The sequence below is a fragment of the Doryrhamphus excisus genome, chromosome 1 (genome assembly GCF_030265055.1).
Source record: "Doryrhamphus excisus isolate RoL2022-K1 chromosome 1, RoL_Dexc_1.0, whole genome shotgun sequence".
NCBI classification, from domain to species: Eukaryota; Metazoa; Chordata; class Actinopteri; order Syngnathiformes; family Syngnathidae; genus Doryrhamphus; species Doryrhamphus excisus.
This window is the reverse complement of record NC_080466.1, coordinates 3795001-3815582: the sequence shown is the minus strand read 5'-3', so window position 1 is coordinate 3815582 and position 20582 is coordinate 3795001. Positions and strand designations below refer to the sequence as shown.

General features: G+C 43.0%; 3 protein-coding genes across 6 annotated transcripts in view; 2 read left to right on the top strand and 1 right to left on the bottom strand.

Moving 5' to 3' along the window:
• The first annotated feature begins 7 nt into the window (after nucleotides 1-7).
• Nucleotides 8-9168, top strand: crtac1a (cartilage acidic protein 1a). Of its 2 annotated transcripts, none has more exons than XM_058065506.1 (14): nucleotides 8-238; nucleotides 779-984; nucleotides 1054-1250; nucleotides 2206-2342; nucleotides 2423-2579; nucleotides 3391-3525; nucleotides 3705-3841; nucleotides 3918-4054; nucleotides 5569-5651; nucleotides 5823-5923; nucleotides 5993-6161; nucleotides 8698-8843; nucleotides 8921-8960; nucleotides 9027-9168. In XM_058065506.1, the coding sequence occupies exons 2-14, from the start codon at nucleotides 788-790 to the stop codon at nucleotides 9032-9034; spliced, it is 1644 nt and encodes a 547-aa protein (XP_057921489.1). In that variant the 5' UTR covers nucleotides 8-238; nucleotides 779-787; the 3' UTR covers nucleotides 9035-9168. The 2 variants fall into 2 exon arrangements, with proteins under 2 accessions (XP_057921489.1, XP_057921490.1); XM_058065507.1 differs by lacking the exon at nucleotides 8-238 and adding an exon at nucleotides 435-456.
• Nucleotides 9169-11447: 2279 nt separating this feature from the next.
• golga7ba (golgin A7 family, member Ba) lies at nucleotides 11448-18889 on the bottom strand. Of its 3 annotated transcripts, none has more exons than XM_058088611.1 (6): nucleotides 18741-18806; nucleotides 16356-16405; nucleotides 13734-13859; nucleotides 13510-13662; nucleotides 13282-13383; nucleotides 11448-12670 (listed from the first exon to the last, which is right to left on the bottom strand). In XM_058088611.1, the coding sequence occupies exons 2-6, from the start codon at nucleotides 16365-16367 to the stop codon at nucleotides 12587-12589; spliced, it is 477 nt and encodes a 158-aa protein (XP_057944594.1). In that variant the 5' UTR covers nucleotides 16368-16405; nucleotides 18741-18806; the 3' UTR covers nucleotides 11448-12586. The 3 variants fall into 3 exon arrangements, with proteins under 3 accessions (XP_057944594.1, XP_057944587.1, XP_057944578.1); XM_058088604.1 differs by having other exon boundaries at nucleotides 18599-18784; XM_058088595.1 differs by lacking the exon at nucleotides 16356-16405 and having other exon boundaries at nucleotides 18599-18889.
• The window catches only part of LOC131139212 (uncharacterized), a 2184-nt gene continuing 309 nt past the window's right edge, over nucleotides 18708-20582 (top strand). Inside the window, exons 1-2 of the mRNA XM_058088581.1 lie at nucleotides 18708-18853; nucleotides 19176-20582. The exon at nucleotides 19176-20582 is cut by the window's right edge and continues 309 nt beyond it. Of these exons, the coding sequence (XP_057944564.1) occupies nucleotides 19350-20498 (1149 nt within the window). The 5' untranslated portion in view covers nucleotides 18708-18853; nucleotides 19176-19349 and the 3' untranslated portion in view covers nucleotides 20499-20582. The remainder of the gene's footprint in view (nucleotides 18854-19175) is intronic.

The window sequence follows — 20582 nt, the reverse complement described above, 5'->3', positions numbered from 1 at the left end:
CCTACATACTGTCTATTAGTATTAAGTCGTCCCTTCCTGGGACTTTTTAAGTCCTCGCCCATTACTTTATATGCTGGAAGCTGATTGGCTTACACGCTCCATATATTTTACATTCTGGACGCTGATAGGCTAATATGTCCCGGTTTCGTAAAGCCAATGTTTTGTAACGTTTATATTGGTGATGTAATGTGTGTGATGTATCGACATTGTCACCTTTATTCACCGATTGAACTGTCAGGTAAGGCACTGTGTTGTTTTTATGAGACTTAAAGGTAGGATGAAGATTCTTGAAGATCCATGCATCAGTGTATTTTCATCTCTGATGATCAGAAAAAAAAAACAATTCGAAGTGCAGCACTTGAAATATTTACTGTACTTTCACGTGCACGTCCGTCACAACAAATATCTGATCCAATTTTCAGTTAGTTTTCCTTTGCGCCATCTTGAAACATTAATGTATGTACAGTTTAATGCAGTTGTTGTTTTTGATATATGTTCTGTGAGACATTCGGTGTTTTTGTTTGTAGCATAATGAGAGATCCATCTATTTTCTATACTGCTTATCCTGTTAAGGTCATAGGTGAGCTGTAGCCTAAAAGGCAAGGTAGACCTTGAGACTGGACCACTAAATCACAGTACATGTAAACAAGCATTCACATGGACACCCCTGGTCTATACAGTATTATGGTTATACTCTATTAATTAACAAGTCCTAGCCTCCATAAGTAAAAACATATTATCACCTATATAATCCATACTTTATATTTGTGTTCATCAGGACTCAGCAATGTGGGCTTCAAGAGTAGTGGTCCTCCTGGTTGGGCTTTGGCAACAGTCTCACAGTCAGATCGACGAGCGTATGTTTCAGGAAGTTACACAGACCATCCTTCCTCCTGACCGGCTGCACAATCCGACACAGCTCAACTATGGCATGGCGGTAACAGACGTGGATGGTGACGGCGATCTGGAAGTAGTGGTGGCAGGGTGAGACCAGAAGGGGTTTTGAGACTGAAGCCATGACTGGTTGATAAATGAAATGCTGTCCACTTCCAGATACAATGGGCCTAACCTGGTGTTGAAGTACGACCGTGCTCAGAAAAAGCTGGTTAACATTGCGGTTGATGATAGTAACTCACCATACTACGCTCTGAGGGATGTGGCAGGGAATGCTATCGGGGTCACAGCCTGTGATGTGGACGGAGATGGACGTGAGGAGATCTACTTCCTCAACACAAATAATGCTTACTCTGGTAAGTACGTACACTAAGTACTTCACCCACTAGCCTGTAGGACCAGTTGTATTTCTTTGTTTTATTATAATAACTGAGTGTGAAACAATTAGTCTAATTCAGGGGTCTCAAACTCAATTTACTTGGGGGCCACTGGAGATAGGGTCTGGGTGAGACTGGGCCACATCAGGTTTTCCAAAAAAAAAAAACGCATTTATTAAAAACAGAAAAATGAATAAACTTTGCTTTGGTTCCGATTTTCTACAAGAAAAGCTCTGATAAAACATTCCACTGTTCCACATTCCACAAATATCTTACTTTTTATTTTTCTACACAAAATAAGATGAAAAAATAAATAAACAAATCAAGAATAAAGAAAATCAATCAATCATAAATAAATATAATAATAATAATAAAACGGCAAATAATAAAAACTTAATAAACCACATATAGTTGGTGGGTAGACAAATTATTTTTTTTCAGATTAAAATGAACAAAGCATTATTAGAGCCCTGTAGACATGACAAAACACGACTATAGTCACATTTATACTCTTTTTATTTACAACATATTGCGCAACTGCAGGGTCTTGAGACACATGCTAACTCGCAAACTAGAGAGCTAGCGACCTAAACGGTAGCCTTCAAGTTATTTCCTTTAAACTTCAATAGCCAAAAACTTACCACTTCCACACGGGTAGGGAGGATAACTATTAACAGTTATTTAACCTTTAACATGAACATTAATCAAACGTAATAATTTTTTCTGGGTACATGATACCATACAGCATCCATATCAAACTTGCACGGGCCGCACTAACATTAAACTTTTATATCAAGGCGGGGGCCTCAAACTAGTGTCCTGCGGGCCACATTTGGCCTGCGGGCCGCGTGTTTGAGACCCCTGGTCTAATTGTTAAGAGTTTTGCATATAGTTATATGTTTGTGATTTTTTTTCTTTCATTGTGTTTACGCAGGACGGGCGACTTACTTCGACAAGCTCTTCAAGTTTCGTAATGGTCGCTTTGAGGATCTGCTCAGTGATGATCTCAATGTCCGCCGAGGAGTCGCTAACCGCATGGCGGGACGCTCTGTGGCATGCGTTGACAGAAAGGTCAGCCAACCTCCTTCCTTTCCTATTTCCTCTCACACATCCTTTCAAGCTTTCCCTCCTTCCATGTTGTTTTTCATCAGGGAACAGGCCGCTACGCAGTTTATGTGGCAAACTATGCCAGCGGCAACATCGGCCCCCACGCTCTCTTAGAAATGGATGAGGCTGCCAGTGATGTGGCGAATGGCGTCATCGCCCTGTCTGATGTCGCTGCCACAGCTGGAGTCAACAAGCTCACAGGTGCGACAATGAAGGTTGCTGTGTTTTGAGCCTGAGGGACTTTAGGGTGTACCATGTACCATGTTTTGGACCACTTCAAATCCGGCACATTTGGGTAGTATGAGTGTTTTGGTCTTTGTACTTTTCCTCCTTTGGTACAATTGGAAGAGGTGGGCCAGGGCCAGTAATAAAGTTCATTCATTCATTTTCTACCGCTTTTCCTCACGAAAAGATCCCAGCAGTGATAAGAAGCCAAAGAAGCCAAAAAGTTACCACTTCCACACAAAATAGGAAGAGAACTCATTCATTCATTCATTTTCTACAGCTTATCCTCACGAGGGTCACGGGGGTGCTGGAGCCTATCCCAGCAGTCTTCGGGCGAGAGGCGGGGTACACCCTGGACTGGTGGCCAGCCAATCACAGGGCACATATAGATAAACAACCATTCACACTCACATTCATACCTATGGACAATTTGGAGTCGCCAATTAACCTAGCATGTTTTTGGAATGTTGGAGGAAACCGAAGTACCCGGAGAAAACCCACGCATGCAAACTCCACACAGAGATGGCCGAGGGTGGAATTGAACCCTGGTCTCCTAGCTGTGAGGTCTGCGCGCTAACCACTAGACCGCCGTGCCGCCCAGTAATAAAATGAAGTCAAGGATTTTGCAATAATACAGCAGCATACAAGTGAAAACAGGCAGAAGCCCAAATGCTCAGTGTGAGCGCTGGCGAGTGGTGGTCCAGGACAGGGAGGAGGAATCGTGTCATCCAGCATATGTGTGGGACCCAAGTGTGATTCCCTTAGTCACAGTTGTATTTTGCTGCAGGTGGACGCGGTGTTGTGGTTGGACCCATTCTCAGTGATACAAAATCTGATGTTTTTTGCGACAATGAGAGAGGACCTAACTTCCTGTTCAAAAACAACGGAGATGGGACTTTTGCTGACGTTGCCAAGCAGGCAGGTGAGACTGGCATAAAGCGAGGCCGCCTTTTATTTTGATAATAACACCTCCAGCATTGGTGTTGTTCAGTTCCCACATTATTCATCTGTGTATTTAATTTAGATACATTACAGTGCAGTACAGTACTAGCAAAGACTGAACAAATACACTGTACATTCACTCTGTGTGTACCTGTATAGGCGTAGAAGACAGGCACCAACATGGCAGAGGAGTAGCACTGGCAGATTTCAATGGCGATGGAAAGACAGACATTGTCTACGGCAACTGGAACGGTCCACACAGACTTTACCTGCAGGGCAGCGACTCAAAATTCCGGGTAAGGAAAGAGTGTATGATGCAGAAAGAAAACGTATTATAAAAAGTACTAAGTCTTGCCAATGTTCTTTTTGCAGAATATTGCAACCACGGGATTTGCATCTCCTTCCCCGATTCGCACGGTTATTGCGGTCGACTTTGACAATGACCGAGAGCTTGAAGTGTTTTTTAACAATATCGCCTACAGAGGCAACGCCCCCAACAAGTTATTCAGGTTAGTCTTCTTCTTCTTCTTAATTTATTTCAGACATGCATACTATGTTACATTATTGTTTCTCACATATACTGTACACTTACAATACAATACACTCACAATATCTATTTATATATTCATTCATTCATTCATTTTCTACCGCTTTTTCCTCACGAGGGTCGCGGGGGTGCTGGAGCCTATCCCAGCTGTCTTTGGGTGAGAGGTGGGGTACACCCTGGACTGGTGGCCAGCCAATCACAGGGCACATATAGACAAACAACCATTCACACTCACATTCATACCTATGGACAATTTAGAGTCACCAATTAACCTAGCATGTTTTTGGAATGTGGGAGGAAACCCGGGTCTCCTAGCTGTGAGGTCTGCGCGCTAACCACTCGACCACCGTGCAGCCCTCACAGAATCTTACGTAAGACAAAACAACAAAAGAAGAGTGGGAACATCGAACACCCCAGCAAAACCCCAGGACATTGCCAAAGCACACCAAGCCACGCCAGCCAACCCACCTGACCCCGACCCCCCCTAGCCCCTGAGTGCACCCACCTAGTGCAAGTGGTTAGCGTGCAGACCTCGCAGCTAGGAGACCAGGGTTCAATTCCACCCTCGAGTTTGCATGTTGCTCCAGCACCCCCCGCGACCCTCGTGAGGATAAGCTGTAGAAAATGAATGAATGAATGAGTTCTCCTCCTATTTTGTGTGGAAGTGGTAACTTCTTGGCTTCTTATTTTGTCTTTCCCCACCCTCGACCATCTCTGTGTGGAGTTTGCATGTTCTCCCCGTGCATGCGTGGGTTTTCTCCGGGTACTCCGGTTTCCTCCCACATTCCAAAAACATGCTAGGTTAATTAGCGACTCCAAATTGTCCATAGGTATGAATGTGAGTGTGAATGGTTGTTTGGCTATATGTGCCCTGTGATTGGCTGGCGACCAGTCCAGGGTGTACCCTGCCTCTCACCCGAAGACAGCTGGGATAGGCTCCAGCACCCCCCGCGACCCTCGTGAGGAATAAGCGGTAGAAAATGAATGAATGAATGTTTGTTCTGTTATTTAACAGACACCCGATGTCCAACCATCACTTTACCTCATTATTATTGTTATTATAGTCCACATTTTAAAACAAAAAAAGAGATTTCAACATTTAGCAAATAATTACCGTTGTAATAACCACAAAAAACGAAGCTATTTCAACACAAGATATAATATTATGGGCATGCTTGATGGCAGTGTTTCCAGGAGGGAAATAGAAATGTTGCTCCGGGTGATGAAGATGTCTTTGTGGTGGGCATCCACTGTCTGGAACTGATGTCCATTTTTGTAAATGTAAATGTTCTCAATGTTATTTAGATCAGAGGGATATGTGAGATGGGTTCAGATGGCCCATTATTATTATTATTATTATTATTACTCTGGAAGAAGTCCTCCTTTTGAAAAACACATACATTAGCACACACAAAGGCCTTCATTGTTTGAATTTTATGTGTTATATCATGGGTGAGTTGTTTTGTATGTTTTCAGGGTTTCAAGAAGAGCCAATACCGACCCTTTAATCCAGGAGCTTGATGCAGGAGACGCCATAGAGCCTCAGGGGAGAGGAACAGGTCAGAATGAGATTATGTGCCAACATATTTTCCCCATAGTAGCGCTTTAGCTTCCTGTCTGATTAGACGAGATTTTCAGTGTCGCATCTGTCTGTCACACATCACACTGAGCTTGTTTTCTAGGTCAACGTCCTGAAAGCTCCTTGCCTTATTTTTTTTTTTTTTGAACAGGCGGCACTGTGACAGATGTAGATGGAGACGGACAGCTGGACCTGCTGCTGGCACACGGAGAGAGCGCAGCACAACCCATCTCTGTCTTCAAGGTCACGCAGGTACGCATACATGTGCGTGTTTTGGTCATGATGGCCGCACTCGGATTAACTTGTCTCCGCATTTGTTAGGGTTCAACCAATAAATGGCTGCGAGTTATCCCTCGCACCCAGTTCGGTTCTTACGCACGAGGGGCTAAAGTAACAGTCTTTACGAAGCACAGTGGGGCTCATACACGCATCATTGATGGGGGCTCCGGGTACCTGTGTGAGATGGAACCAGTTGCCCACTTTGGTTTAGGTAAGTTTGTTGAATTTTTTTTTTTTTTTTAATTTTTGCGGTGTTAACAGCCTAAGCAAATAAGCCCAGACTTCCCTCTCCCCGACTACTTAGTTCACTTTTTACAGTGGATCCCAAGATATTCCCAGTCCAGTTGAGAGACAACATGTCCTGGGTCTACCCCCAGGACTCCTGCCGACCAGATGTGGCCTGAACACCTCCTGAGGGAGGCTTACATTCATGTAAAAAAGAGATTAGGGCACCCTGTTGTGTCCCATATATAGTGAATTTCCACAAAAAACAGATCTTATTCACCTTACATTGGTAATAATTTATAAATATGTATTAATACAACTGCGATTGGCTGGCAACCAGTCCAGAGTGTACGCCGCCTCTTGCCGGAAGACAGCTGGGATAGACTCCAGCATACCCCCACAACCGTAGTGAGGATAAGCGCACCCCACGAAAGCAACGCTTTGCTGTATTCGCATTTTATATTCAGAGGCAAAAGGAAATATATATGAATAGGCAATCAGCTAATGGGCTAAAGTAAGTAAAGTAAAATGTTTATAGAGTTCAAATATTTATAGTGTTTAATAAAAGAGAACAAAAGAAAGAAAAAAAATGCATGCTCATGCTCATATTAATGTCCAGTGCTGTTTGCATAAATCAGGGCTCTACGTTAAAAACAAAAATGACTTGCCCATGGGGAATCCTTAAGGTGAGAACTACTTGCCCGAACTTGCCCCATGTAAAATGAAAAGACTGCCATAATGATATCATATATCAATATATGCTGATAATTCATCAGATAATAGTACTGATGCATTGTATTTGGAGGAATGTCTGAAAATTTGTGGAGATGTATGTTAACATGGCAAGCCATGCTACCTTACACATGGTAGTCGTAGTAAGCAGTGATATTTATTTAAGTTGTACACCTCAATGAAACATTTGACACATTTGTGTACTAGTAAAGTGTTTTTAGAAAGAAATGCTCAGAAAAAATGCTCAATGGTCAAACAATAATTTGTGAAGCAAAGGTGAGAAAAATACACAGAGAAATGAAACCGCTAGATTTTGTAGCTTGTGCTAAAATCAGCACTTGGTATTGGATCTAATGGGTGGTGTTTCATTGTGACCACTTCAAATTGTCACAGCAATGTGATTCACTCACCTTTGCCATCATTTGATTTGCTGCCGCTAATAAAATACTTGTTTAGGAGGCACTGCTTCATCACTTTTTGGTGTTTTCCTTCAGAAGTTGTTGAAGAATTAGACGATGTTGGCAGGGACGCCATGATAGATGTTTTCCTAGTAAAACCATCGCTGATTGGTTGATCGCGAACAAGAACGGGTGTGGGTAAAACGCGGATTGTGGATTACGGACCGCGGTCTAAATAAACGATTCTGATTGGTCCATTTCAAGATTTGCAAGGATTGGTTTGCAAATTACCACCGGAATTACGCAGTCCGAGTTTTACCAACACCCAACAAGAACCGCTTTAAAAAAAACTCTTGGCAGTACGGCATGCTAAAGTGCACTTGCCCGACGGGAATATTAATGATTGGATTTACTTGCCCGAATTTTGTTTTAACTTGCCCCGGGCCATCGGTACATCGTTATTGTCGAGCCCTGTAAATGTAAACAAACATTCTAATTATTGTCTGATATTTACAAAAAGATATTTACAAAAAATACTACCAAACTTTTCATTTGTATATACGTAAATAAACATAAAATAGGCTGCATGGCGGTTGAGTGGTTAGCGCGCAGGCACACAGCTAGGAGACCCGAGTTCGACTTCGAGTTCCAAAAACATGCTAGGTTAATTGGCGACTCCAAATTGTCCATAGGTATGAATGTGAGTGTGAATGGTTGTTTGTCTATATGTGCCCTGTGATTGGCTGACCACCAGTCCAGGGAGTACCCCACCTCTCATCCGAAGACAGCTGGGATAGGCTCCAGCACCCCCCGCGACCCTCGTGAGGATAAGCTGTAGAAAATGAATGAATGAATGAGTTCTCCTCCTATTTTGTGTGGAAGTGGTAACTTTTTGGCTTCTTATTTTGTCTTTCCCCACCCTCGACCATCTCTGTGTGGAGTTTGCATGTTCTCCCCGTGCATGCGTGGGTTTTTTTCGGCTACTACGGTTTCCTCCCACATTCCAAAAACATGCTAGGTTAATTAGCGACTCCAAATTGTCCATACGTATGAATGTGAGTGTGAATGGTTGTTTGTCTATATGTGCCCTGTGATTGGCTGGCGACCAGTCCAGGGTGTACCCCACCTCTCAACCGAAGACAGCTGGGATAGGCTCCAGCACTCCCCGCGACCCGCGTTAGAAAATGAATGAATGAATGAATAAACATAAAATAAGCTAATAGCCTTATGTAGCTAATAGCCTTGCAATTGCCAATATTGATGTTCTCTGGAAAAGTTGAAAATAATAATTGAAGCTTCTAATTTTAATTTTTATATATTTTGACATAATTAATCTTGGATTGTTGTAATTGTAATTTTTTTGTACCTGGAACTGGGGTGATGATTGGATAGGAGGCGATGACGTGTCGGTGCTGGAGATCTCCTGGCCTGATGGTAGCTCCATCACTCGTGTCCTTCAGCTTGATGAAATGAACACAGTGGTGGACGTGTTGTACCCCAGGGACGGAGAAACGTCCACACTTCACAATGACACTCAGGTATACTTTTCTTTCAAATGTAAAATGCAAATAAGTGAGCATGTTTTGTGTAGAAAGCAAATGTGTTTGTCTTGCAGTGCGGTGAAGGCTTCACTGTGAAAAACGGCCGCTGCACAGGTAAGCAGATGTGACGGCGAATGTATTCATTTTTTATTTTCATTTTTTTTGTATTTATTTTTACAGGCATCTGAAGATTCTTACGTCCCCTGAAACAGTCAAACAAGCTTTTTTTCTTTTACTCTATGAGTATTATTTCTAATAAATCAAGTGTCATTTCCATTGTGCCTATACATTCAATGGCCATAAATATTCTAGTACTCTTCTAGTAGTATTGTGTCGTCCTTACCTGACGTTTTTCCACCTCTTGTATTTTCTTGTTGCCATCCATTCCATATAGCACTGACTCCATTGTTCAACTCCAACTCCAGGTTTGAGGCCTCCAGTTTTCATATGGTTTTATTGGTATTCTTTCTAAATTGGCAGAGAAGGAAGTAGTTTATAATGGTTTGTATTACAGTGAGACATTTTTAACAGCATCAAGGGTTATGTTAACACGATTGTGCATCCAGTCTGCATGTGGTCATATATTATATATCACATGGTTTGTCTGGTATCAGGCCCAGTATCATGCCCCCGCGTGCCAGTATATATGATACTGATACTGACACTTGGGGGCATGATACCTGGCTTGATACCAGACAAACCATGACGATCTGTCTAAATGTCTGATACAGTTTGGTACAGAATTATTTTCATATAGACAAACAACCATTCACACTCACATTCATACCTATGGAGAAATTGGAGTCGCCAATTAACCTAGCATGTTTTTGGAATGTGGGAGGAAACCGGAGTACCCGGAGAAAACCCACGCATGCACGGGGAGAACATGCAAACTCCACACAGAAATGTTTGAGGGTGGGGAAAGACAAAATAAGAAGCCAAAAAGTTACCATTTCCACACAAAATAGGAGGAGGGCTCATTCATTTGTGCATCCAGTCTGCATGTGGTCATATTGGAAAGTCATGCATGATATCGCAGTACTTGATGAAGGGAATGCTAACTCTTCAAGATGACAATTATAGGTTATTACATGGTTTGTCTGGTATCATACCTGGCCTGATACCAGACAAACCATGTGATGATCTTGTTATCACATACTACAGTATTAATTGTCCCTGTACCCTAGAAACCGCCCATGAATGATACGGGAAAAGGCCGAAATGATACTGTGTCAAAGCCCAGGGCAGCGATACTGATAAAATATAGAGTTTAACCATGTCCAGTATCAGCCCCCGTAGCTGTCCACTCAGAGCGCGCTGCTCTGGTATCGTGCCCGTGAAACAACCAATCAGAGAACAGCGCACGAGTGCTTAGTGTCTAGTGCTTCTCCAGTCACCAAAAAAACTTGATTAACGGAACTTTAATTGTCAGACATTGATAAGATAAGACTGTTGATAAAATATTATTGTAATTGTTGTGTTTCCACTGTTTAGATATAATACATGTAATAAACTGAACATTTTCTGGCAACAAAATGGTCTTTTGATTAAATAGTATGTGATAATAAACTCATGATTAAATAGTATGTGATAATAAGATCATCACATGGTTTGTCTGGTATCAGGCCCAGTATCATGCCCCCGCGTGCCAGTATATATGATACTGATACTGACACTTGGGGGCATGATACCTGGCTTGATACCAGACAAACCATGTGATAACCTATAATTATCACATACTATTTAATCATGAGCTTATTATCACGTACTATTTAATCAAAAGACCATTTTGTTTCCAGAAAATGTTCAGTTTATTACATGTTTTATAACTAAACAGTGTAAACACAATAATTGCAAAAATATTTCAACAATAATATTTTATCAACAGTCTTATCTTATCAATGTCTGACAATTAAAGTTCCATTAATCAAGTTTGGGTTTTTTGGTTTTTTGACTGGAGAAGCACTAGACACTAAGCACTCGTGTGCTGTTCTCTGATTGGTTGTTTCACGGGCACGATACCAGAGCAGCGCGCTCTGAGTGGACAGCTACGGGGGCTGATACTGGACATGGTTAAACTCTATATTTTATCAGTATCGCTGCCCTGGGCTTTGACACAGTATCATTTCGGCCTTTTCCCGTATCATTCATGGGCGGTTTCTAGGGTACAGGGACAATTAATACTGTAGTATGTGATAATGACTGATATAAGTACTGTATATTGAGCCTGAATGAAATGCATTTTCCTTTTTCACAAAAAATGTTACCGATGGCAGGTGTTAAAAAATGTATTGTACTGTTAGCATTACTATCTATTCATTTTTACTAGTCGTTGTTTACTAATATGCCCAGAACAGAACAAAATAAAGACACTTGAATGCATCTGTGTTGACATTGCATTTATTTGATAGCATAAATACTTCAATCGCCTCGTGTATCAAACAAAAAGCTGCACAAAATGTCACCGGTGTAACATAGGCATTCAGATTAGTGAGCCTGTGTTTGGCAGTTATTTCTTTGGAGGTTGAGTCGGGTATCAATCAGGGGTTTGTGTGATTCAGTACATCACGGGTTAACATTCGGGAAGACTCATACTTGCTGTTTCTTTTTTTTTTTTTTTTTTTTTTGCTACGGCTTGCATAATTCAAATGTCGGAAGAGATTATCTCGCTCAGGTTTTGTGTAACATCCGAGTGGAAAAATGGAAGACTTGTATTACCTACAATGATAGACACTCATCTGCTACAATATGATATCCATACATACATTTTTTATACCGCTTGTTCTCATGAGGATCACGGGTGAGCTGGCGCCTATCCAAGCTGAATTCAGGCGAGAGGCAGGGGCGGGGGGTATATCATTCATTCATTCATTCATTCATTTTCTACCGCTTTTTCCTCACGAGGGTCGCGGGGGGTGCTGGAGCCTATCCCAGCTGTCTTCGGGCGTAAGGCGGGGCACACCCCGGACTGGTCGCCAGCCAATCACAGGGCACATATAGACAAACAACCATTCACACTCACATTCATACCTATGGACAATTTTGGAGTGACCAATTAACATAGCATGTTTTTGGAATGTGGGAGGAAACCGGAGTACCCGGAGAAAACCCACGCATGCACGGGGAGAACATGCAAACTCCACACAGAGATGCCCGAGGGTGGAATTGAACCCTGGTCTCCTAGCTGTGAGGTCTGTGCGCTAAGGGGATATATCAGAGGAGGCATATAAACACACAAGCATTTACACTCATATGGACAATTTGGAGTCTCCAATTAACCTAACATGCACATTTTTTGGAATGTTGGAGGAAGCCTGAGTCGCCAATCTCCTGACTGCGAGGTTAACATGCTAACCACTACGCCACAGCGCAGCCACAATGTGGTATAATGCTTTCATGTACAGGAGATATGGGCTGTACTTATACCTTCATTATCTATAACGTCAGAGCTACATAGAAAATGTTCATCCCATTTTCGTTCATCCTCTCACTCACCGGATGACACATGACTTTAAAAAGAAATGTTTTTGTTCGTCGGGTGCATTGCAACAAATGACTAAAGTGCATGTTGTGGGTGTTTGACAAAGCTTGATAAGGAGTAACAATGTCTTTCTTAAGGAACATCTTGTGGATCCTTGGTGGGAGTGAAGTGGGAGTGATGAGCCAGGAGCAGTTTTGGTTTTAACGGGCACAGTTGTGTGATGATGAGTGATATCAAGGGGATGTTATTTTTTAGGCAGTCATCGAGCCGTGCTGCTGGACACGGAGCTGCTCCCAGAGCTACAGCCGCTAGAACCCCTGTCTTCGTATATGGAGATCTCTATCTGGTAAAAGTCATCATTAGGGACTAGAAACTTGCTGCAAGGGTGTCATTATTATTATTATTATTATTACAGTAAACCTCGGATATATCGGATTCAATTGTTCCCACTGGTTTTGTCCGATATAAGCGAAATCCGTTATATGCGTATACCGGAAAATGTCCGTTTTACGCATACTATATCGGATTTATATCCGGTATATGCGTAAATCGGATTTTATCCGTTATAAAAAGGCACTTCCTTGACTATGTTTCCAATGTACCTGGACGCGCAGGCAACGCTGCAAACGCTGCAAATGACGTCGTATAGCGGCCTGTCACGATTCGGCGAATCGGAGCGCCACGATGCGGCCATCCGATATATGCGAGGGAAATTTCATGGAAATGCATTGGAACGGGACTGGAGATTTTGTCCGAAATAGGCGAAATCCGTTATAAAAAATCCGATATATGCAATGAATTTTTATTGGAAATGCATTACAGAAAAATCGGTTCTTTTTTATCTGTCCATTGTGAGCGAATTTCCGATATATCCGAGTCCGATATATCCGAGGTTTACTGTATTATCGACATGCTCATTTTTGTATACAATGCAGAAACACAGAGTAAGGATACAACACGCATTCCCCTCTCAATGGGATCGGTGATGAGCAGACCCCGTGGGGCGTAGATCTTCTCATTCTGCTCCTGAATGTACTTGGCAATTTTCTTCAATACCTGACGTACAGAGTACACATATCAATGTAGAATGGAATGTTAAAACTAATTAATGGTTGCACTGACCCAAGTATAAGTCCACCCGCAATATAAAATATAAGACAACATCACGACACCAGCCCTCACCTTCTCATAGCGTGTCTCCATGCAGAGGAAGATTAGATATGCCGTGGCACAAGCGAGACAGCCTTCCATGTAAGACTGGCCTCCAATCTTTTCCGCCTCTGCGTAGTAGTTATTGAGCGTCTTCACGGTGTCCTCAAAGAGAGTCCTCTCAATCTGTACACAAGGCACATTAATGAATGGCATTTGTGTATCGCAAAGCACAAAATGTCGTCTTATATGCTCACCCTGCTCTCGAGCTCTGTGGGGAACTTAATCTGGAACTTGCACGTTGTCCCCTCACTGTAGTCTCTTTGGATGAAGACTTTGTTGGCAAGAGATGCGCTGTGCCTCAACTCCTGCAGGTTGTGGAACTAAAGAAACACACCGTGTCAGACGATCTGTCTAAATGTCTGATACAGTTTGGTACAGAATTATTTTCATATAGACAAACAACCATTCACACTCACATTCATACCTATGGAGAAATTGGAGTCGCCAATTAACCTAGCATGTTTTTGGAATGTGGGAGGAAACCGGAGTACCCGGAGAAAACCCACGCATGCACGGGGAGAACATGCAAACTCCACACAGAGATGTTCGAGGGTGGGGAAAGACAAAATAAGAAGCCAAAAAGTTACCATTTCCACACAAAATAGGAGGAGGGCTCATTCATTCATTCATTCATTTTCTACAGCTTATCCTCACGAGGGTCGCGGGGGTGCTGGAACCTATCCCAGCTGTCTTCGGGCGAGAGGCACGGTACACCCTGGACTGGTCGCCAGCCAATCACAGGGCACATATAGACAAACAACCATTCACACTCACATTCATACCTATGGACAATTTGGAGTCGCCAATTAAACCTAGCACGCTTATAGAATGGGAGGAAACCGGAATACCCGGAGAAAACCCACACATGCACAGGGAGAACATGGAAACTCCACACAGAAATGGTCATGGGTGGGGAAAGACAAAATAAGAATCCAAAAAGTTACCACTTCCACACAAAATAGGAGGAGAACTCATTCATTAATTCATTTTATACAGCTTATCCTCACAAGGGTTGCGGGGGTTGCCGGAGCCTATCCCAGCTGTCTTCGGGCGAGAGGCACGGTACACCCTGGACTGGTCGCCAGCCAATCACAGGGCACATATAGACAAACAACCATACACACTCACATTCATACCTATGGACAATTTGGAGTCGCTAATTAACCTAGCATGTTTTTGGAATGTGGGAGGAAATCGGAGTACGCGAAGAAAACCCACGCATGCACGGGGAGAACATGCAAACTCCACACAGAGATGGTCGAGGGTGGGGAAAGACAAAATAAGAAGCCAAAAACTTACCACTTCCACACAAAATAGGAGGAGAACTCATTCATTCATTCATTTTCTACAGCTTATCCTCACGAGGGTCGCGGGGTGCTGGAGCCTATCCCAGCTGTCTTCGGGCGAGAGGCACGGTACACCCTGGACTAGTGGCCAGCCAATCACAGGGCACATATAGACAAACAACCATTCACACTCACATTCATACCTATGGGCAATTTGGAGTCGCCAATTAAACCTAGCATGTTTATAGAATGGGAGGAAACCGGAATACCCGGAGAAAACCCACGCATACACGGGGAGAACATGCAAACTCCACACAGAGATGGTCAAGGGTGGGGAAAGACAAAATAAGAAGCCAAAAACTTACCACTTCCACACAAAATAGGAGGAGAACTCATTCATTCATTCATTTTCTACAGCTTATCCTCACGAGGGTCGCGGGGTGCTGGAGCCTATCCCAGCTGTCTTCGGGCGAGAGGCGGGGTACACCCTGGACTGGTCGCCAGCCAATCAAAGGGCACATATAGACAAACAACCATTCACACTCACATTCATACCTATGGACAATTTGGAGTCGCTAATTAACCTAGCATGTTTTTGGAATGTGGGAGGAAACCGGAGTACCCGAAGAAAACCCACGCATGCACGGGGAGAACATGCAAACTCCACACAGAGATGGCCGAGGGTGGAATTGAACCCTGGTCTCCTAGCTGTGAGGTCTGCGTGCTAACCACTCGACCAAGCGAAAGCGTTGTCTGACTACATTTTACATTACAAAGTTTAACTTCAAATTGTGACACAAACAACTGTTTTCTTTGTACTACTGGCAACCAAGCCAGATGTTTTGGTAGACAAAAGTGTAGTTTGTAGCCAAAAAGGGCCAGCATTATATCTTTCTATTCACTTGCTCAACGATATTGTGTGCAAATAGTGGGTGTTGTTTTGGTGTTCTAAGGTGTACAATGTTACAGGAGAGGCGGATGATGTGTGATCAGCCATTTGTGCTCTGCAAGCTGTTGGAGAGAAGCCCAGCTATTGGATACACTATCCTTACCCACCCCACTTCCACAGTCATTCTATTGAGTTAGGAAGAACAGCTCAATATGTTTTATGGCTATTTGAAACCACCGAGACAACCATACATTTGTTGTTCACTAAATAGTGATTATAATTGTTTTGATTTGTTTATAATCTGAAAGTCTAGTAAGTGAAATGGCCTCTGTCCGTGGTGCTGAACGGGTTATATAAACAGTGCTGTCATCGGTGTAGCCGTGAAACAAACGTTCTTTCAGCCATGATTGTTTTTTATGATTTACCAGGTTTGTAAGAGCAGAGAACAACGACATTTCGCAGAACTAGCATAAATAAGACGAGGATGCTGTGGCGAGTCCTGATTCCACTAACTCTGTGTAGCTCGTTTCAATCACGTACACACTAGAAATAGCATCCTTATTTAACAAAAATATACACAACATACTCTTGTGGTTTGATTTTAAAAGAAGACAAATGAAGAAATATTGGAGCAGGCTTACCTCAGTCGCCATGTTTAAAGGGACGAGTCCCCGCGTGCGCTGATGAGTGACTGTGGACAGATTAAATGACGGGGGAGGGGCGTCAAGGGGCGGGGCTAACAAAGGACAGGATTGAGCTGTACCAGTCAAAATGATGCCTTTTTTACATGCTCTAAATCTGTCTATTGTCCGATAAACTGTAAATGTATATTTTTCCCTCAGCTACTGTGCAGCTATTTAAAGGCTGAAGAGGTTGTTTTTTGTTTGTTTTTTGGCTTGCAACACATTCTAAAAATAGATTTAAACAATGAAACCAAATTTTTAAAATGTATCCAAAAATGTCCCTCAGCTACTGTGCAGCTATTTAAAAAAAGGGGTGTCCCAATTTTGGTTAAAGAGATTGTTTTTTGGCTTGCAACACATTATAAAAATAGATTTAAACAATGAAAACAATTTTTTAAAATGTATCCAAAAATGTCCCTCAGTTACTGTGCAGCTATTTAAAAAAGGGGTGTCCCAATTTTGGTTAAAGAGATTGTTTTTTGTTTGTTTTTTGGCTTGCAACACATTCTAAAAATATATTTAAACAATGAAACCAAATTTTTAAAATGTATACAAAAATGTAATGAAGTTCAAAAAAAAAAGTAGAAACTAATAAAACGAAGAACAACGATAGGCTTGTATATTTTCTATGTAAACCAAGCACCCATCCATCTAATAGCAACTTGACCTTTACTAAACAGTGCTCTCTACTGGCCACAGCCTGTATTGCATACCACATTTGCCAATGGTGTACATATCATTATCATTACACTATGTAACCTTTGGAATTGGATTTAAGTGTTGGCTACACAGTCAGGAGATCGGGAAGACCTGGGTTCGAATCTTCGCTTGGGCATCTCTGTGGACCGGTCGCCAGCCAATCACAGGGCACATATAGACAAACAACCATTCACACTCACATTCATACCTATGGACAATTTGGAGTCGCCAATTAAGAATGTGGGAGGAAACCGGAGTACCGGGAGAAAACCCACGCATGCACGGGGAGAACATGCAAACTCCACACAGAGATGGCCGAGGGTGGAATTGAACCCTGGGTAGAATAATTTAAAACAGACATTTTTGGCAGGAAGCACACATCTAAGGAGATATAGCTGGAATAGATGCAGATTCTGGGGAAAAAAATGTTTTTTCTGTGAGCGTTATTGTGTGTAGCTGCTCTATAGGAGACCACAAATCAATACAAAGTGTCAAAAAATGAGCATAATAGACCCCCTTTATAAGATCGCAGACTGGAAGGCAAGGGAAGGTTCAAAAAATGGACATCAGTTCCAGTTCCTAGATGCCCTTCGTGAAGCCACCTGGAAGAACATTCCCAGTAGCTGACTGGAAAACATTGGCATCAACCATTCCCAAAGTAATTTTAGGGAGATTACCAAGAATGTCACAGCTACTCATTACATTAGTGTTTTTTGACATTTTTCTTTCAGTTCTATGGAGGAATTAATATATTCATATTCATATTTCAGATATGAAACGTTTGCATTTTTAAGCTCTACCTAGAACCACCTTGAGATCCAACAAAATGCTAATTTTTGCAATTTTTCAACTAAAATATTGAATAACATGGTAGTGAAAGTGACGCTCTTGAAGCAATAACACCGACTCACAGATAGGGGGCAACAATGGACAAGGCCGTTGCCCAGTCTGCCGGAAAGGATTAAAAAAAAAACAGAAAACAGAAGAAGACGTGACTAGGAAAGGGGAAGAAAAAGAAGAAAACATGGCTGTTTTCTTTTCTCCTGTGAGTTAACGAGCTGTAAAATTCTTGCAATTTTTCAACTGGTCTTAAAATACTGAATAACATGACAGTGAAAGTGACGCTCTTGAAGCAATAACACCGACTCACAGATAGGGGGCAACAATGGACAAGGCCGTTGCCCAGTCTGCCGGAAATGATGAAAAAAAAAACAGAAAACAGAAGAAGACGTGACTAGGAAGGGGGGAAAAAAAGAAGAAAACGTCGCTGTTTTCTTTTCTCCTGTTAGTTAACGAGCTACAATTGTGTGTTTGTGGAGTTTTATCATGAATCACGTAGACTTTTTATTGTGCGTAAAGTTCGGTAAATTGCCCTTGGAAGACCAATTGGAAATAAAACGTTTGGGGCCCCACAGACCGGAAGACTTTGTCCTGCTTCAGTATGGAGACATGGTGACTCGAACCTTCAAGAAGGATTGGTTTGAAAAAAAGAAATGGCTCACGGCGAGCACGGCCAAACGCGCGCTTTTCTGTTTCCCTTGTCTTCTCTTCGGCGGCATGGACTCCGTGTGGGCGTCCATTGGATTCAAAGACGTCAAACACCTGTCGGAAAGAACAGCCAAACATGAGAGCTCCTCGTCGCACCTGAAATGCGCCATGAAGTTGGGTCTGCTTGGGTTGCCAGCCGTGGAGACACACTCCGATGATGCCGATCGGCTCTGCGTCGAGGAGCACAACCGACAAACTGAGGAGAATCGGTACGTTCTGGAAAGGCTCATCACTTGCGTGAAGCTTTGCGGGAAATGCGAAATGGACTTGCGTGCTCACGACGACTCAACCGAACCACTCCACGCAAGCATTTTTAGCTGCATTTTTGACACCATGTGTGAGGGAGACACAAGACTCAAAAGACATTTTGACGCCCAGTCATTCTTTAAATTGGCTTTAAGCTCCATTCAGAAGGAGCTTCTGGACTGCATGTATGAGGTCTACAGAGAGGAAGTAGCCAAACAGTTAAAACAGACCCACTTTGTCGGTATTCAGGTATATGACGTCACTGACATGTCATCCACTTCCCAGGTGGCCATTGTGTTGCGATACGTCACCGCCGACAACACCGTCGCCGAACGGTTCCTGCAGTTTGTACAAGTGGACGACAAAACCGCCGCTGGCCTCTCCGACGCCATACATCAGATTCTTGAACCCTTACGGCTCACGGAGAAACTTATCTCGCAAACTTATGACGGAGCCGCGATGTTGAGTGGTGGCGAAGGCGGCGTCCAAAGCATTCTGACTTCGAGATACCCGAATGCGGTGTTTGTGCATTGCTACGCGCAACAATTAAATGTCACATTGCAACAAGTATGTTCTTCAAGACTCGGCGAGCTGAAGGTGTTCTTTGCTGATTTAGCTGGTTTTGCGACTTTCTTCACGTCCCCCAGAAGAGCAGTCGCTTTAGCGCGGGCGTGTGAAGGCAACATACAGCGGCCGAGATGGAACTTTAAAAGCAGGACCGTTAACGCCGTGTGGGACAGTCAGGAAGCAATACTAGAATGTTTGGATGGGATCCGCACTCAACCGGGATGGGATAGCGTGAGCGTTAGCGATGCGTTCAGCTTGTCTATGCACTTGAAGGAGCCTATGTTTCTCCAACTGCTGCATTTCTTCGCAGAAGTCATGCCGGAAGTCGATGTTCTCCAAAATATACTGCAAAACCGGGAGATAGATGGCTCGGTTGTGAGTTGCGCTGTGGAGAACTTCATAGCCAACATGAAGGAGGTGAGAGAGAGAACAGACGTAATCGCCGACCAAGCCGGCGAAGCCGAAGCCAAACGCAGGAAAACCAACACGGCCGAAATTATGAAGAAGGCTTGTGATAGCATGATCGCACAAGTGGAGGACAGGTTCTCCAACAGCGACTATCTGATTGCAGCGCAGCTGGTTGACTGCTCGTTGTTCTCAAAATTCTCCGAGACATTTCCGTCGGCGCAACTCAACTGCGCTATCAAACTGTGGCCCGCCGTTCTTAAAAACAAGGAGAAGTTACAGAGTGAGCTGAGTATTCTCTACCAACACAAACAGCTCTACGGGGGGAAATCCACGCTCTCTCTGCTGCAAACAATATGCGACAATAGTCTGCTGGAAATCTTGTCCGAAACGTGCACCCTGCTCAATCTCTTTCTCGCAACTCCTATGGGATCCCCCGACTCGAACAGGAACCTTTCCACCAACGAAAGGATTATGACTTTTGCGAGAAACTCGACGGGGAAACAGCGACTGAATGCTCTTTGCATGCTTTCCATCGAAAACCAATTTATCCAGGGGCTAACGGATTTTAACATTAAAGTCATGGAGAAGTTTGCACGTTCAAACCACCACCACATTTCATTCATATTTAAATGAGCCACAATGCGTATGTATTATGTTGGACACTATAGACCAGGGGTCTAGTTTGAGGCCCCCGCCTTGATATGAAAGTTTAATGTT

Excerpts from the sequence above, each read along its gene's own strand:
- crtac1a (XM_058065506.1), top strand. The coding sequence starts at position 788 with ATGTGGGCTTCAAGAGTAGTGGTCCTCCTGGTTGGGCTTTGGCAACAG. Across the intron at positions 1,251-2,205 it reads CACAAATAATGCTTACTCTG|GACGGGCGACTTACTTCGAC; the intron begins GTAAGTACGTAC and ends GTGTTTACGCAG. Across the intron at positions 5,924-5,992 it reads CTGTCTTCAAGGTCACGCAG|GGTTCAACCAATAAATGGCT; the intron begins GTACGCATACAT and ends CGCATTTGTTAG.
- golga7ba (XM_058088595.1), bottom strand. The coding sequence starts at position 18,874 with ATGAGCCTTTCCAGAACGTACCGATTCTCCTCAGTTTGTCGGTTGTGC. Across the intron at positions 13,860-18,598 it reads CGCGTTTGGCCGTGCTCGCC|TTCCACAACCTGCAGGAGTT; the intron begins GTGAGCCATTTC and ends GTGTTTCTTTAG. Across the intron at positions 13,384-13,509 it reads TGGAGACACGCTATGAGAAG|GTATTGAAGAAAATTGCCAA; the intron begins GTGAGGGCTGGT and ends TCTGTACGTCAG.